Below are 17,633 nucleotides of genomic sequence, written 5' to 3' on the forward strand. Positions count from 1 at the left end.
TGCAAAATATATGGCGAGCTGTTGTCCTATGAATCATGAAAATGACATATAGAAATATGCATGTGCATAGAAATTACTGTTCAGTTGTGCATTGTAATTAATTGAATTATTTTATATTTCTGATTTTAAAAGAATTCTTTTATATTCTAGTTTTATCCCAAAACATTGTGAGAATGTTATCTCGGATGGAAATGGGAATTTTTACCTTTTTTCCATTGCTATTGTGGATTTAGATGCAAAACCATTAAATAAAGTAGAAAAGGTTTACACAGAAGCTCCATTCATTTTAGAATCATGCATTGATTAAATGCAAGAAAATCTAGGTATGTGAAAACTGTGTGTCTGTTTATGTATGCAGGAATAATTAAAAATTATTTACTTACTTCTTTACATATGTTGACTAATTTCAGTTCTGTTAAACTTTAATTTTTTTTTAAATAGAGTTTTTTTTTAAATTTGAAATATTTCTGTCAGTCAAGGATTAAAAAAAAAATAGAAAGAAAAATATAATACAATGCCACAAATCTTGAATCCAAAAATGTAATATTATGCAGACGTATATCCATCTTACCTCTGAATTGTGAATATATGAATGCATATGAAAATGCATAAAGCTTAATGGAATTTGATGTGAAATTGTGGTCATATTTTGTCATTGAAAAAGTCAATAAAGTAAAAGTAAACTCAGGGTAAAGAAGCATTAAAAGAAAAGGGGGGGAAGTTAAATGCATGACTGGGAATGTGCACCCATAAAGTAAGCAGACAGTTTCTTATAAATAAGATTACTAACTTTCAAATAAATTTAACTCCTTGGAAATAATTGCCAGAGATACCTATACAAGTTTTCCCAACTTTCTTCAGGTCATCAAAATGCTGTTTAGTGGCATTAGAACTAACCATTCACAAAATATGCATAACATTTGATTTAATATCTCAGACATTTTCAAATCTATGTCTATTCATGGCCATCTTATGCTATGGAAAAAGAAAATAGTCAGCCGGCGATAAGTCGGGAGAACATGGTGGGTGGTTTATCACTGCAATTGAATACTTAACCAAATATTGTTGTATAGGCAATGCTGTATGGGGATTAGAATTTTAGTGTAAAAGAAACCATAGCCTAAAATCAAGAAGTTAATTCCTAACTCACCTTGTCCTGTTTAAATGAAAAAGCACCTCATTGTAAAACTACTGATTAACTGATTGATTTTCAGGGACAAATTGAAGGTGAATAAGTCTTTTGTAATAAAAAGTTGCAATCAGCTTTAGTTTTTGATCTTGACATCAGTGCTTTTTTTTATAGGGAAGGAGGCAGTCCTTTTCATTATTCACTTTCTCCTTTTGTTTCTGGTTCATATTGTAGACACTATGTCTCATCTCTTGCTATGATATATTTTAAGGAATTGTTGTCCTGTTTCACAGTTGTTGGCAAATCTTCACAGCAAACTTTTTGCCTTATTTTTCTGGTTCTTTTAAAATCCAAGGCATAAATCCTGCACAAGCTTTCTTCATTTCCAGACTTTCAATTAAAAGTAACTTACAACTTTGTTTAATAAAAGCACATCTGAAAGTTGCTGAGTTATTACATATCTATCAGCTTTTGCAAAAGAACAAATTTTCTCCACATTTTCTTCATTTTTTTTTTTAAGTTGAAGGGCACCCTACCTTTGGTTCATCTTTGACACTTTCACACCCACATTTAAAGCAGTTGCAACAATCATACACTTGATAATGATGCATCACCATATGTTGCCTGAATCATCTGTAGCTTTTTGGTAGCAGATTTACGCAAATTGTAACAAAATGTAATGCTGTAACAGTGTTCCATCCGGAAGCAAATGTTTTTATACAACTTCTCAGAAATTGAAAATGACTCTAGAGTTTTAGCATGCAGACTAAAATAACTAGTGTAAACTGGCTCTAACAAGAAATATCACTCTTTCTAAACATATATTTATTCTTTCATTTTTTATTTTATCATTTGGTTTTTTAATTTGTCTGCATACTTTATGGGGCACCTTTGTAATTTACATTTTGGATTGTTTGTAATTCTGAAATGCTATTCTATACACATTTGTTTTGTATTATTAATATATGGTAAATGTACACATAATTATGCACTGCTAAAAATTAATGGTCTCCTTGTTTTTTGCTATATTATGCTCAATAATGCTTAAAATCTAATTAAAATCTGAATATAAATTTAATACTTCAAGAAGCAGAAGATTTCTTATGTAAAAGAGCATGAGTGATGTCAAAATACATAACTGGCAGAATTGCAAAAATAAAACCATGACTTGGGAATCCCACATTATGCTGTTTGTATCATGAGGTATTAGGCCTAGTGGTGTAATTTTCTACAGAAAAAGTTTGAGTAATAACTCAGTGTCATGAATTTCAGGAATCAATGGCTTGTTGAAAAATTGGTAACCTGGAAACAGGTGGACAAAGACAAGAACTGTAAGTCAAAGTCATCAACATGATGTAAACAAGCTTATAGTTATTTTTGTCTATAACAGCCATTGAAGAACAAAAAATGCTACTTACCTGCCAAAGGAGCTTTTCTTGGCTAGAAAACAATGCATCGACCCAAACTATCCAAAGTAATCTTCATCGGTATTTTTTATATTAGATATTGGCCTGTAATATGTCTTTAACCTCTAATTTTATCAAGGAAATTAACTGTAGGATATGGATATTTAACTATAAGGCACCATAAGATGGGGAATAACTGGGCAAATGCCACTGCAGTGGGGTAGTACAGAGTGATGTTGAATTCTCTTACAAATGTGTCAAAATTCTGTTTAAAGAAATTCTTCATATAGAAATTGAATATTTAAATATAAATATACTTTTCATGTAAAGATAGAAATTCATTCATTATATGAAAAGAATGTGATACAAGATAATCTCAATTTTATGCACTTAATATGCTTGCCCATAAAATCTAGGCATAGTATTGATGGATTTGTCAGGAATAACTATCAGATGGGATACCAGATGGGAAGAAGGTACAAGTACTTTAGAACTTTGATCTGGTTGAAGCCACAGGTAATACTTACCTTTTTAAATGGATTATGATGTTCGATATCACAGTGCTCATCTTGTGGGAGATTGCCTTTTGAAGCAAGAAATCAAGCATATGAAGTGTCTGACATCCTCACCCAACTTGAATCCAATAAAACACGCAAAGAATACTTTAGAGAGATTCTATTGCTGCTTGTACAGATGCTCAGATTGGGTATACAACACAACCTAGAAATACTGACAACCTGAACAACCTGAAATCCTTATAAAAGGAAATAGTTTAAGCTTTTTATTTTTATGTACTAAAATATTTGAAGACTCAACAAGGGGTTTAGACAATATTTTAGGCTCTTAAATTGAATAAAATAATTTTAAAAGCCAAATTTTCCCAAGGCATATATTTGTAGGGCTACATAAACATATATCGCATTTTTTTCTCAAAATGTGAACTGTAAAATAAATATTTCTTCAAAAAAGTGACTGGTCTTTTAATTTTTTTAGCATTGTATAAGAATGTGCATAAATATAAATATTTTTTTTTAAAATTTTGTTATAAAATGTAAAAAGGCTAAACCAAATTTTAAAATTTTACAATTTATTTTATTTTTTATCTCTATGAGATAAAAAATTATTAAGTTAAAAAATAGTATATTGTTCTAGCATCCTAATATATGTCTGCATTTGTTTATTTTATTATTAGCACCAGAAACGCACATTATTTTTTGATGTACTGTTAACTTGTCTGGAATAACTTTTAAATTTTTTCACTGAGAAAAGTGAAACATTGTGTATTTCCATCCTATGCATTTTTTTTCTTCTTCATCAAAATACCAATAAAATATAATGATTAGATAATGAATACATTGAAGTATGCAAATTCGTGGAATCCCCTTAGATATTTTATTTAAATGCATAAATAATTTTTGTTTAATTTCTTAACCATAACATATTTATTTACATTACTTTTACACCATACATGACAGATATGCATTTGTAAACTTATTTAAGATAGTAATGTATGATGTTGAGCATACTAGTGGATTTGCTTTTATATGGAGCCATAGCTATGTAGAATTGCTGTTAGGTAGAAATTAATCATCAAGCGTTTTTTGAAATATGTGGATCATATAAATGAAAGTTTTAGGTAGTATGTTTTCTGTTGTATACTGCTCATAAATATTATGATGTCTGCTTGTAATATTTACAGTATCTATTTTATTTTATGATTAAGAATGCATCATTGAAAATTAGAATTATATATATCCCGAAAGTTTCAAAATGTGTCTTGCAGAATAAATTAAGCACTGATGTAATAAAATGAAAATCATTTCATATATATAAAAACTGTATTTTGTAAAGTGATTATTTAAATCCATCACTAGTTTACAGAATTTTCCAAATATAAGCTGATGCATATGTAAATTGAGAAGTGAGGTTTTACTGCAAAAATTTAGCCAAAATTGAAAACTTGTGTATTGGCTTTTATAAATCCTGCAATTATTGTTAAATGTTTGAATAATGGAAATGTAAATGAATAATGAGATAAAGATGAGTGCGAAATGCTCACATATTTAAAAAAAAAAAAGAAAGAAAGAAAGATTGTTAAAAGAATGTTTCATTAGTAGTGCTATTGATAAAAAATTATGTTAACAGTGAAACAGAAAAAAATGCCGTTCATTTTGATTTGATTGTTACAGAGATACATATGCGGATTTTTAGAAAATTCTGAGCTAGACACTGATTCTGAGAAATTTGATTAATGTATATTAGTGTTAAATAAAATAAAAATATTTCTTCAATCATTAATATTATACATGGAAATATATGGTAGCTCTCACATGTTTAGCCCAGAAGCATAATCCTAATTTCTTTAAAATAAAATATAAACACATCATAATATAATGTGCATAATTAGTATGTTCTTGATATTATTTAACTTATTTTTTGTAAATTCTTTTTTGGATCAAATTTAAATATCTGTCCGAGTCCAAAATTAGTGCAAATTTTCACTTTACAGTGGACTTTGTTTTCCCTCCAAAATCAGTGCCAATAGAAAGTTGAATTTTGAGTAATTTTAAAATTGGTATGTTTCTAGCTAGAGCTAATTTATTATTTTTGTTGGAATATCAGATTTATTCAATAACTGTGAATATTTTTTAACCCTCTCCGCAAATTATATGTTGACTTTTTTGTTTGTTTGCTCAGAGGGTTCTGGGAATAATTTAAGAGTTTTTAAAAATAGTTAATATTTCACACGTTGAAGATGTTAGACTAAAGAATGAGCTTTTGACAGATTTCAATGCTAGCCTGTAATGTTTTGACACTCTTGAACATCATATATAGCAGACATTTTTTCCCTTGTTACTGAAAGTACATTCATATGTATCACAAAATATACTGTATTCTGTATTTGATTTTAAAGAGCACAAAACAAATCCAAGAATACTGCAATGAAATATATTTTCTGAGCACATTATAATACACATTATAATGCACATTAGTTGTTTTGTTTTAATTGTATTTACTTTGTTCTCAAATATAGTGAAAAAAATTTTTTTCTTAAATGTTGAACTCATTAATTCTGGAAATATATTTTATTTCAATATGCTTGTGAAAATATGTCTATAGAAATATATCTGTGTAATATATATGCAAATGTTTATGCTTATAAATGTGTATGATTAATTATGTATATATTCTACAATTTTGTGCCAAAAGCCTATATGATAAAAATAATTCAAAATATAAATAAATAAAATAGAAAAAAAATAATAAATAAAAGAAACTCAAGTTCATAAATGCCCATGAAAAAACTTTTCCAACAGAGAAGCATTCTAATAAAGAAAAGCCCAGTGAAAAAATTTTCATGTAGTAAAATGCGGATATTCAAAGAAGGAGGAGATAAAATATAAATACATTGAAAAACAAAATTTCCCTCCTTTTTTTTTACATTTAGAGCATTACCATATAATTAGTTATATGTGTTGTTTCTGTGGAGAAAGCTTCTTCTCTGTGGGGCTTACCAGTGGCCTAGTGGTAAAGTTTCTGAACACTGATAGTTCAATCTGGATTTGAATCTCAGCGTATGGGCTGGCTTCATGGACATTTTCACGGTTTTTCCCCATGGGTAATGTGGATATGAGCCAGTTTCCATTAAAAAGTCCTCCATGAAGGCATCCATGTACATAGGCAGATAGCCCTAGGATGCTTTGCCAAACCCTTTTTATGCATGTAGCAATGCCTGATAAAAGTAGTACTTTTAGAAATGTATTTTCATTAATTACCTGAAATAAATTGTGTTTCATGAAATCATACAGTAAAATAATTTTAATGTCAATAGTTTCTTCTTTCTTACCCTTGTTTTTTCTTTTGTGATGACTTTTGGCCCATACTCATAACTAACATTTATCACAATTTCCCGTGCTTGATTTTCTTCAACACTTTTGAAAAAAAAATTGCTTAATAATGACATCATAATATGTAGTATATCTTGAAACTGAAATAACTCCTCATAAATTACTTGCGTGGGTCTAATTAGAACCTTTTTTAATGAAGCATTATATTAGTTCCAGTAAAGTGTAGTTTTGGTATTGTAATAATACCAAAACTACACTTTACTGGAACTAATATGTAAAATGTTGAACATGTTTAGAATAATAATTATAATAAACATAATATTAATATTGGGTTGAATTGAGTTTCGATGTTTGAAAGGAGAATCTGACTTATATATCAAACACATCTTTCCTCTTAGTCTTTTTCACTTAGTGATAGCAGAAAAGTGTATTTATTGTGTGTGCAAATGATGTAGTTGCTCCATTTTCTGATTAAATGTAACCAATTAGCCAGAAAATGGAGCAGCTACAAGCTATAACAAGATTTCTGTGTTAAGCTTTCAAATCTTTTCCTGCTTTTTTCAATTTATAAAAATACTTCTGAAAATTTTCTAGTGGATTTTTAATATTATATAGTTTAGACTAATTATGTATATATTTAAAATTTACTTTAATTTTAGCTCTGTTAATAAAGATTAATTTAAGAAATGCATACATATGTTGGATGCAAATTAGGAAACTGTTGGAAATAGTTGTTTGGCATAGTAAATGCATAACAAAGAAGTGACTTGCAAATGTGGGCAAATTCAATTATTTACTTTTTATATATGGTTGACACATGCTTCATTAATCCATCACAAAATGGGTGCTTTTAGAAGCTTAGCACATCTTGTAATGTATGATAAACAAAAGCAAGTGGGTGACATGCTACTTTGATGCAAGTGAGAAAGTGATGCATTCTGAAGAAAATGTAGGAGAAATTAAAAAAAGGGGGGAGTTTCAGTTGAAATCTTACTCAGTGATTGGATAAAAGCAATCTGCATTGAGCGTAAAATAAGATTGTATGATACGAATTAATTTTGAAATGATGCAGTTTAGATGGATATATTATAAATAGTTACTAATCTTAGGACAGAAAGGGAAAATATCCAAATTAATATGAAGAATAAAAGAGGCTATTGCCAATTAAAATTAGAAGTTTGCTTAACATATTTTTATCTTATCTATATATAATTTATATATTTTTCTTACATATATAATAATAATAAAAGAAAAAGTTTTAATCCAATATCCAACTATGCATTGTATGCTGCAAAAACTGATGGCAGTATTAATAAATTAAATGGATAATTTAAACCCAATATATATTCAGCAGGGAATAATGAACTAGCAATAAGTAACCCATTTTGCAAAAGCAATAAACCACTGTAAATACGTAATGAACGTAATTTTAAAAAAGATGTTCTAGCTTTGAAATTTAATGAGTGGGGAAAAAATAAAATGCTGTGCAAAAACAATAATATAAAATCAAAAGAGAATTTTTTTCCTCTAGTCTTTAGGTAGCTGGTGTATCAAGGGAATGGAGTACTTATTTAATTTATTGAAGTTTTAAATTTAGTAAACTTGTGTCATCTTCATTTCAGAAATAAGTTGCTACATTTATTTCTCTCAATAAACCAACCTCTGATGACAGTGTGTCAGGAGATGTAAATTCTTACTTTATTTTATCATTTTCGCACTCATTGAATTTCAAAGCTGGGCACCTTTTCTTAATTATTTACAGCAGTTTATTTCTTTTTCAAAATAGTTTATTTATTGCCAGCTCCTTATTACAGTGAATATGTATTGGGTTTGAATTTTTGATTTATTTTATAAATGAATGAATAAATATATATATATATAGAGAGAGAGAGAGAGAGAGAAAGAAAATATTTTTGTCATATACTTCTTGAGGAGGAACACTGAATGTGAGAGATTTATAGATCTTGTGATAAATTTTTACTTAATTTTTTTTATTCATACAACATGATAAATTTGATTAATGCATAGAAGTAATCTTTTATCTTCTGTCACAAAATATTCTTTGATTTCAAAACAATTTTTTTTCCTCTTGTCATTTTTATTTAGTTTCACATAACACTGTAGAGACAGGCTATATGTTTGTCTGTAATTGTGTGCACTATCTGTAAACATTTTAATGTGTGGTGCCTTTTTTTATCTTTGAGTTAGCATGTTCAAAAATGTGACTTCCTAGAAAATGTGCAGCTACAGAATTATTTTGCTCAGCTTTGTAGGTGCTAGATTTATTTTATAATGCAGCTAATTTTTATATTGCTATAATTATACCTAGTATAGCATAATTTACATTTGTTTATAACATTCTGCCAATTAGTGTTTCCTGCAGTAAAAGGAATTTGGCATTTTATGACATTCTGATAGTTTAATATATTAATATTTAATATCTCCTAGTAAATTCAGACAGTATGAATATACATTTAGTGTGCATGTTTCGTTTGGAGTTCATTTTTTCCATCAGCCAAAGCCAAGATTAATTCTGATCTTACCTAAGCAGGATACTTTATTATATTTCTTTGCATGAAAGTAATCAGTTAAATCAAACTGCAGATTTTAAGAGTGGATAAGTAGTTTTCAGCAGAAGAATTTATTGGTTTCTTTGCAGCTGTATTTCATTCTTGGAAAATGGATAGGAAAATTTATTCATCAAAAGAATTTTAAATGGACATTGTAAAATGTAAACATACAGAGAAAAGAATGTCAAAGAATAATTATCTGATAACAAATTATTCAATAAAATATTGCATTTAGAATGTGAAGTATATGAAAAATTAAGCAACTGTCCAAATATACAATTGAAATTGTATGAAATGGAACAAGTTTCTTTTTTTTTTTTTAGTCAGAACAATCATGTTTCTTTTAAATCTGTAGCATTAAAAACTGAACTCAGTATCCTATCCTGCAAGCAACTACAGCAACAAAGCATATATTTCAAAGAGCAGCGGAGCCTCAGATCACAAATGCTTCATTTCACAAACAAAATCTCTGAACAGATAACATCACATCATTTTAATATTTTCCTTTGCTTTATCCTCAGTAACAAAGTCTGGCAGCAAGTGATTCATAAGAGCTTGAGTTTGGTTTGGAGGAAATTATGTTGAGATTGGACTATATGCAGAGACTTTGAGGGTTTTGACACTTAGGACTTCTTTTGTTATCTATGATATTATGTATCTAGGCAAAACCATGCGATAGATAGTTAACAATAAGGACATGGAGATGTTATTAGAAGATTATAAAAATGAACTCAACAAGAAAGAACTACAGCAACTTCATAATCAGCAACAAAAGGCAATTGTAGAAGAGGAAGATGGGAAATTTGTGCAGAATGGGGAAAATGTAAAGTTTTCACGCAATGATATCACCCTGATAAAGAAGTAAGAAGTTACAACATAAGCATTTTCAGTGATAATACCAATATGTCACTTTAGGAACATTTTAAAACATAAACAACAATAAAACACATGAGGTAAATTTTAAATGAAGGCTTGGTGAATCTCAAACAGAGTCAAACAGTGCAAAGACAAAGGAAAATAAAATAAGATACTTACCAAAGACCGTTGCTTAATGTTTGCATTAGGAAGAGATGCCTCATCCAAATGATAACATCTTCCTTGTCATTTTCCATTTATGCTGCATAATGTTCTTTCATACAGTAATATTAAATTAAGCTTTTGACTTTTTTTTATCTGTTTAATGCTATGTTTACCTTTGTCTTATATTTAATGATATCCATTGGTTTTTTGGCAATGATTTTGTTCCCAGAATATTGTTGTGGAGTTGAACAATTGTGGTCCAGGAAAATGCATTTACATTAATTCCAATGGCAAAAATTGTTTTGGTTGACGAACAGCCTTCAGGAATCAATTAAATTTGTGAAACGAGGTTTCATTGTATATGCTTTTTCTGTTTGTAAGAATAAATACTGTGACACCTCTCATGCTGACTGACAACATTTCTGAAAACATAAATATTGAACATCTGAAAAAATATTAATATTAAACATTTTTGAGAACAAAGATATTGAACATCTATGATGTTGTATTCTTTAAGGCAATCATCTTCACAAATAGAAATTAGGAAATGTGGGGTCTGTTTCTGTGGTTTTACTGCAATATGTGAGGAAGTGAAGAAAATTCCACTGAGAGTATTAATAATTTGAAATATGTTAATGCGTCAAACAAAATTTCTTCTTTAGTAGCTGATATTATCTTATGCTGCACTGGCTTCAGAAAAACCTGCTAACTTTACATTAGTCACTAGAGTTTTGGATTTAGCATGAGGACCCTTTTTTAATAAGTGTATGTTGCATAAGTCTCTAAAAATAAATTTAGCTTTTTCTATTATCTTCTATATCTTACTCTTTTTCTATTATATATAGGCTAATATGTATATGCTTTATATGGTCATAAGTTTCTCTTAATATATGCACATTGAAATTTACTCCAGCATTCACTTGCATTAGAAGAAATGTCAACACCAAGGCCATGTGAGAATTTGTGTCACATAAAGGGGAAAAAAAAATCTCATGTCAAGCCTTTAGATTTAAAAATTTAATTTAAAGATAATATATTTAAAAATAAAATTTTATACTAAATCATGTTAATTTCCTTTAAATTCATCATGCTTAAAAAAGTTTGTAACTTCCTGAAATTATTAAAAAGAATTTTATTTAAATGTATTTAATATATCCTAAAATTCTAGATAATGATTGTATATTAATATGTTAATCATATTAATTAAGCATTGTAATGTTACTACAAGAGACTTGCTTATATGATATTTTTAATTAAATAAATTCAGATGATAACTGCAAGGTTATTTGTAGTCACATTCATTTTTTTTTATGAGTAAATTCTTCTATATTTTACTCTTGACAAATATGAGAAGAAATGCAGATATGTAAATTTTAAGCTGTAGTTGTATTCTTGATGAAATTCGTCCTTTCTAACTGAAAATTTGAATTCAACTAATTTATAATTGCTTTTTTTTATATGCCATTTAAGTTATGTGATTAAATTCATTTTGGTGAATTTTGTGATTTTAAAATTTTTTAATATATTTCTAGTCCAAAATGTGATATATGATGTATTTCAGAGTGTGTACATTTTTTAAAATTTTCTTTTCAGTTCAGTTGTCAATTAACACCTTATCGATGAGACTATAAAATTGATTACTTAACAATTATCAATCACCTTATCAATGAGATAGTTGATTGATTACTTAACAATAATTTATTAGATGCAATTTCCCATCATTGAAATCTGAAGGCAGTATTAAGTTTGAAACATACATTGTTATCCATCGATAAGTTGTTAAGATATATGTGATGTCTAGTTTATAGTTTTTTTAATGTTTTCTTTATTTAAACTGAGTGTTAATGTATGCTTGTATTTTATTTGTTTAAATTGCAGATTTACTTATAATTATTGATTTACCATGGCACAGTTTTTACATGACATTAAGTGTTTTTAGATGAAATTAGATATTTGTTTTAATTTTAGTATGCAGTGCTATACAAAAACATTATCAAATCTGTAATATATATATATATATATAAAAAAAAAAAAAAAAAAAAAAAAAAAAAAAAAAAAAAAAATTAGTGAAGCTAATGGCAATATGAAGTGCATCACAGATAAAAGAATTTTGAAAATGTTCGTATTCTGATGCTTTATATGCAGCAATTCTTCAGTTAATGTGTATATATTACACCTAGTAATTGGCAGTTTTATCAGCTTCTAAAAGAGAAATACCTTTACAGAAATGAGTAAATGCTCTCCCTCCATTAAAAATCCTGAGTTTTTTTATTTAAGGAATTAAAATGTATATCTTTTCAAATACTAGATGATTAGTTAATAATTTAATGATTTCTTATTTAAAACAATTAAGGACTTTCCCTTAATCTAAATACAAATACTGAAATTTATATTGGCAATCATATTAGCAATTTTTTTTTTTACATTTATCACATGAAAGAATATTTTTTATCTTAATTTGTTTACTTTATTTTAATGCACTTCAATTTTACCTACAAAATTTTACACAGCTTTTTCAAATTTGCAGAATTTAACGGAATTACTTCTTGTATAACAGCAAATTCTGGATGTTAATTCTGATCAAATCAAATGTACTCTTAATAAATTTTGTAAGATAAAGATCATGAACTACTGCATACTGCATACATCATCTCAGGATGAGTATATTTTGATAACTAATAAATACCATTCCTCTCCTCTAACATCTAATAATATATTTCATTTTCTTCTGTTTAAGCATTTTAAATTTTTTTTTTTTAGTAGAAATGTCTTGCTTTTGAAAAGCAAAGGGATGGCGCTTCTGAATGCAGTTTTTTAATAATAAAATAGTCTTAAATTCTTGCATATTTTATTCAAAATAAAATTACTTATATGAACTGCAATTAAATTCCTATTTAACAACTTCAGAAAAGTATTGTTAAATCAAGGAATCATCTTAATTCAATTTTAAATATAAGTATCACAAAATTCTTAAAATTATGTTTTTAGTTGTTTGCTTATAATTATTCATCTGTTGCACATATATAAATGTTACTTTTTTTAAGAAACTGAATTTAGGTTAAATATCCTTTTGATTTTATATATTTCAGGCTGATTTAATGAAAACAATTGTTAAATTTAAGGTGCTCCTAATTTTGTATTATTCTGTACATATTTGTATGTATCAATATGAAAATAATATTAAAAAATATATATAAAAGTATAATGTGTTTTTATTAACTAAATAGCATGTAATCATAAATTACATGATTATTTAAGTGTGTATTTGATTTCATGTAATAAACTTGAGAGAACACGGTTTTTAACCACAAATAAATGCAATATATTACAGTATTTGTTATGTTATTTCTTGATTGGACATTCACATGGAAGCATTAACTTCATTAATTAAAATTTTAATTGGTAAGAATTCAAACTTTTATTTACATTCATAAACTTGAAAAAAATTTCTTAGTTCTAACCTATTGCATGCATGCAGGCCATTTCTCATTCAGAGTGTTTTCAAAAGCCTTATATTTTATTGAAAATGTTGATGATTTAAATCTTTTTTCATTTAAAATAAATCATACCAACAACTGATGATGATTATGTAACTCAGCTGCATATTAAAGTTTTGGAATGAGTTTCAGTGGAAATTTTCATAAATGAGATTCAACAAGAATGCGTAACAGAGTAATAGTTATTTAATTTTAAAGAAGCTGTTGAGATGACTGTTGGATAAATATAATTAAGGAAAGCCATCAACATGGAAAGCACAAAATGTTCTAGGAACTGAAGAAGCAGTTGAGAGAAGTCATATATCTTCTGTAGGTAGACTTTGATGTTCTCCAGGCAGCTGTTCAAAAACCTTTCCTCTCTCCGTAACAAAAGGTACTTTCTAAAGAAGACTGCATCTCACTTATCTACATACTCTGATGATGTTGAAAATGAAGACTCTGTGGAACATGTATTGTATTTACTAGTGAGGCCTGTAATACATTTAATCTCCACAACAGCAATATATGGGTTAATGAACTGCCTCATGCAGCATTTCACTGGGTAGCCTGTAGAAAAGCTGATTAGTTATTCATGTTCTTCGAAGTGATAATAATAATTATCACTATATGTTATGAATATTTTAGAGCCAATTGTAATTTCATATGGCACTTATGATGTATCTCTGGTTCAGTAAGATATTGTTGCATTTTACAGGTTGGTGGATTTAGAGTAATTGATGATAATACTTGATAAAGAATCAAAACACAATTTATTCGCCAGTATTACACATCACAGTTCCAAAGACATGTTTACAGTCATTGAAAAACTACAATAAAAACGCTGAAACGATCAACAGATTTTAGGCTGTAAATGGTGAAGACAGCTTGACAGCTAAGCACCAAAATACAGATCCTGACTCTGTCGATCGCTCTCGAGCTAATCTCTGAACTCAAGACATTACTGATTCAAAATACCACTACTCCGCATACAGGCAGAGTATATATAGCTTTAACCTACCTTTGAGAATATTCTCAGGAAAACCGCTAAGAATGCATTCTTAGAATGTTCTCGCTCTGTGTATGGTATAGAAAACTACAAATATTTTGTGTCATAATCATAATTTGATTTAAATTAATCTTTCTTTTCTGAAAATTGGGGGGGGGGATCTTGTCTCTGATCTTGTTATGGTTTGAAGGAGGAGGAAAAATTAGAAAATGCCACTGTTTTCAATAGGTTTATTGTTGGGTATCCAAAGTACTTCATCAAATACAGATCTTCTTTGACTGTACAGCATATATGCAATTTAATGACTCTCCTTAAGTAGGAAACCTTAAAAGAATTTAATGCTAAATCTTATGTAGAAACTCTTGAAAAATCACTGCTCAGCCTTGGAACCCGCAAGATCAGTTGATGCGACAGGAAAAGAAAATATGTGAGAGTTTCTGGTATAAACTGTCCCATATTACATTATTTTATGTCCCATATTACATTATTATTTTATGTAATTTCTGTGATATTTTTTAATTATTATTACTTTTTCTATTTTTTGGTTTAAAACCCATTATTTGTAGTTCTGTTTTTTGAAAAAAGTAAAATATTTAATTATAATTTGATACTGTTTATAACATAAATTGTGATTCCTTTATTAAAATTTCCATAACACACCACAGTATCAGTGTGTTTCTCTTAATGTCTTCTGCAAAGGCATAGATAGGCAGATGATAGCTTTTGCCATTATCCAAATGTGAATCTTTCTTAAATATTTTTATGTTCCTATATTATGTTATTTCTTAAAATATATGTTTTCCAAAATGTTTACTTGACATATTTATGAACTTAGCAATCAAATGCTTTCAAAAGAAATTCGTAAAGAAAATTTATTTTGTGTATTACGAGATTTTTTTTAGCTTTCATGAGAGAATTTTACTTTTAACATAAGCAAAGAAAATATGCTTCAAACAAAATATATCATAAAATTTATTAGTATTAAAAACATAATTCATGAATGAAATCCATAATTATTAACTGAATATAAAAATATTATACTACAGTCAAAAGTCGTTAATTCGGACACCCATAATTCGGAATGATCTATAATCTGGACCTCAAAACTAAAAACTTTCTGCGCATGCGCCACGTTGACACATGCGCATAAGACCTTTTACGACTGCGCATATGAGTGTGCGCAAGTGCAGAATATGTTTTCGCGTGCGCGTTTTATATATAATGGACGTATAAGCTAAAATTATCTAATTATCTATTTCAGTTAATGTTGATGATTGCGTTGTTCCTTAATTTTCGAATTGGATCCGGCTTATTATTTTTTGCAGACTGCAAGAGCAATTTTATAAAAGTAAGCTTAAACTTTCGATTATATCAAATAGAATTTCCGATATATATTTGTAAATATATAAAGGATCTAAAGCGAAAGTATGTTTTGAAATCCGAAATCTGTTTATCAATTTCACGCTGCTCGGCGCGTAATGAATTGGAAGTTGATCTGCCAGTACTATCCTTATCTTCAGGGCAGATGTTTTTATTTTATTTGGCTTATAATTCCTTACCAAATTAGTATTTCATCTCGATGTGCTCCGTCTTTAATATGATTTAAAACAAGTTCCTCGTCATTATAATTCGCTTCCGATAGGGAAGAAAGTGACAGAGGTTAGTGAAAACGAAAACATTTCGATTGACTAGACACAGCAATTATAGGACTTGAACAGCGGAACTTTGTAACTGAACAAGAAATTATGTCTGTTTAATAGAATTAAAGAGAACGTATTATCACATGAAACGAAGCAAAACTTAAACAACTTACATTGAAAGAAATGTTTAATAAAGTAAACAAATAAATATTAAGCTTTTTCTTTTTGCAAATTTTGATACCCTTTAGATCATAATTGTTCTTTATTTCATAAATTACAGTTTCATATTTTTAATTTTAGAATTTCAGCATGCCATCTTACGAGTTTAAACTGATGATCTATAATCCGGAAAAATCGATAATCCGGAATCGCCGAAGTCCCGACAAGTCCGGATTAACGACTTTTGACTGTATTTTATGTACAATTATGAAAATATAAAATTAATTTTTAAATAACTGGAAAAATTAAAAATAAACCTAATCACAGTTCATGATGATATTAATTTAGGAATTGCAGGATGCATAATAAGTTACTTCTCATTCTCATGTGTTCTTTTTAGAATTCTTTCTCCTTGGAAATCTGTACAGTTGGCTGTAAGGAAATAATTATTTTGTTAGTAGAAGGCAATAAAAACATAACAAAATTCGTGTTTTAGTTCTGATACTTTCATAAAAAATCAATTCTGTACTGGTAATTTTTAAATAAAAGAATTTAATGCGAATAATCAGACCAATACATGCAAAAGTTTTAAAATCTACCTTCCTTTCATATAGAGCCCATAAGAAGAAATTTTGTTTGTGTCTCTCAAATTTGTATAACCCATTAAATCCAAGTTTTTTTTTTTTTTTTTTTAAACTGAATTTGTGAAATGCATTATAAGGTATTTCTCCTGCCTTCTTGGCATGGTGGTCTGCACCGGAGGTCCGCGGTTCGATTCCCGGTGAAAGCGTTTGCTCATTTTTCACGATTCCTGCTTCCTAAAAAAAACCTAATGTTTCTACAGTGATGTTTGAACTAAAAGGGTTGTTGGATGATCATTCTCCTCACCCAGGATTTGGCGATTGGGTTCCTAAAAACTCCAGTCGCCCTTTAAAAGGGGGAGCATATAAGGTATTTCTTCCGCCTTCTTGGTATGCCTTTGTGGTGTGGTGGTCTGCACGCTGGGCACGTATTCCAGAGGCCCGCGATTCGATTCCTGGCGAAGGCATTTGCTCATTTTTCATACCTAAATGCTAAAAAATACCTAATGTCTCTACAGCATTATCATATTTTAGGTTTGATAAATAGTTGTATACATAAAATACTTTAAAACCCTAACTTTTTCGAAGTATCTACATCTAGAAGTATTAATGTCATTTCATCTGATTATGAAATTCACTCATTAAGGTATTATATGACCATTATATAACCAAAGTTATGACTAAATTCAATTTTTACAATAAAAATGCCATATTTGGTTAAAAATAATAGTTAAAATTGACAAACATGACTTAAAAATATGAAAATGAAATACATTTTAAACTGAATCTAAAGCTAAA

The 17,633-nt window shown here is 28.5% G+C and overlaps 2 protein-coding genes across 27 annotated transcripts in view; one reads left to right on the top strand and one right to left on the bottom strand.

Annotated features, from left to right (window-relative positions):
* The window catches only part of Ipk1 (Inositol phosphate kinase 1), a 272,981-nt gene extending 260,991 nt beyond the window's left edge, over positions 1-11,990 (top strand). For 2 of the 3 annotated variants that reach the window (XM_085827577.1, XM_035357089.2), the window contains one exon: positions 151-11,990. In XM_085827577.1, coding sequence (XP_085683703.1) covers positions 151-307 — 157 coding nt within the window. In that variant the 3' untranslated portion in view covers positions 308-11,990. The remainder of the gene's footprint in view (positions 1-150) is intronic. The other variant, XM_085827576.1, reaches the window with a different exon arrangement.
* Positions 11,991-15,411: 3,421 nt separating this feature from the next.
* LOC118186912 (uncharacterized) overlaps positions 15,412-17,633 on the bottom strand; it is a 66,926-nt gene continuing 64,704 nt past the window's right edge. For all 24 annotated transcript variants that reach the window (XM_085827554.1, XM_035357086.2, XM_085827572.1 and 21 more), the window contains one exon: positions 15,412-16,686. The gene's annotated coding sequence lies outside the window, so the exon portion shown is untranslated. The remainder of the gene's footprint in view (positions 16,687-17,633) is intronic.

This window comes from Stegodyphus dumicola, chromosome 12 (assembly GCF_044657685.1).
Source record: "Stegodyphus dumicola isolate Sdum_Otavi_A_Nest chromosome 12, ASM4465768v1".
Classification (NCBI taxonomy): domain Eukaryota; kingdom Metazoa; phylum Arthropoda; class Arachnida; order Araneae; family Eresidae; genus Stegodyphus; species Stegodyphus dumicola.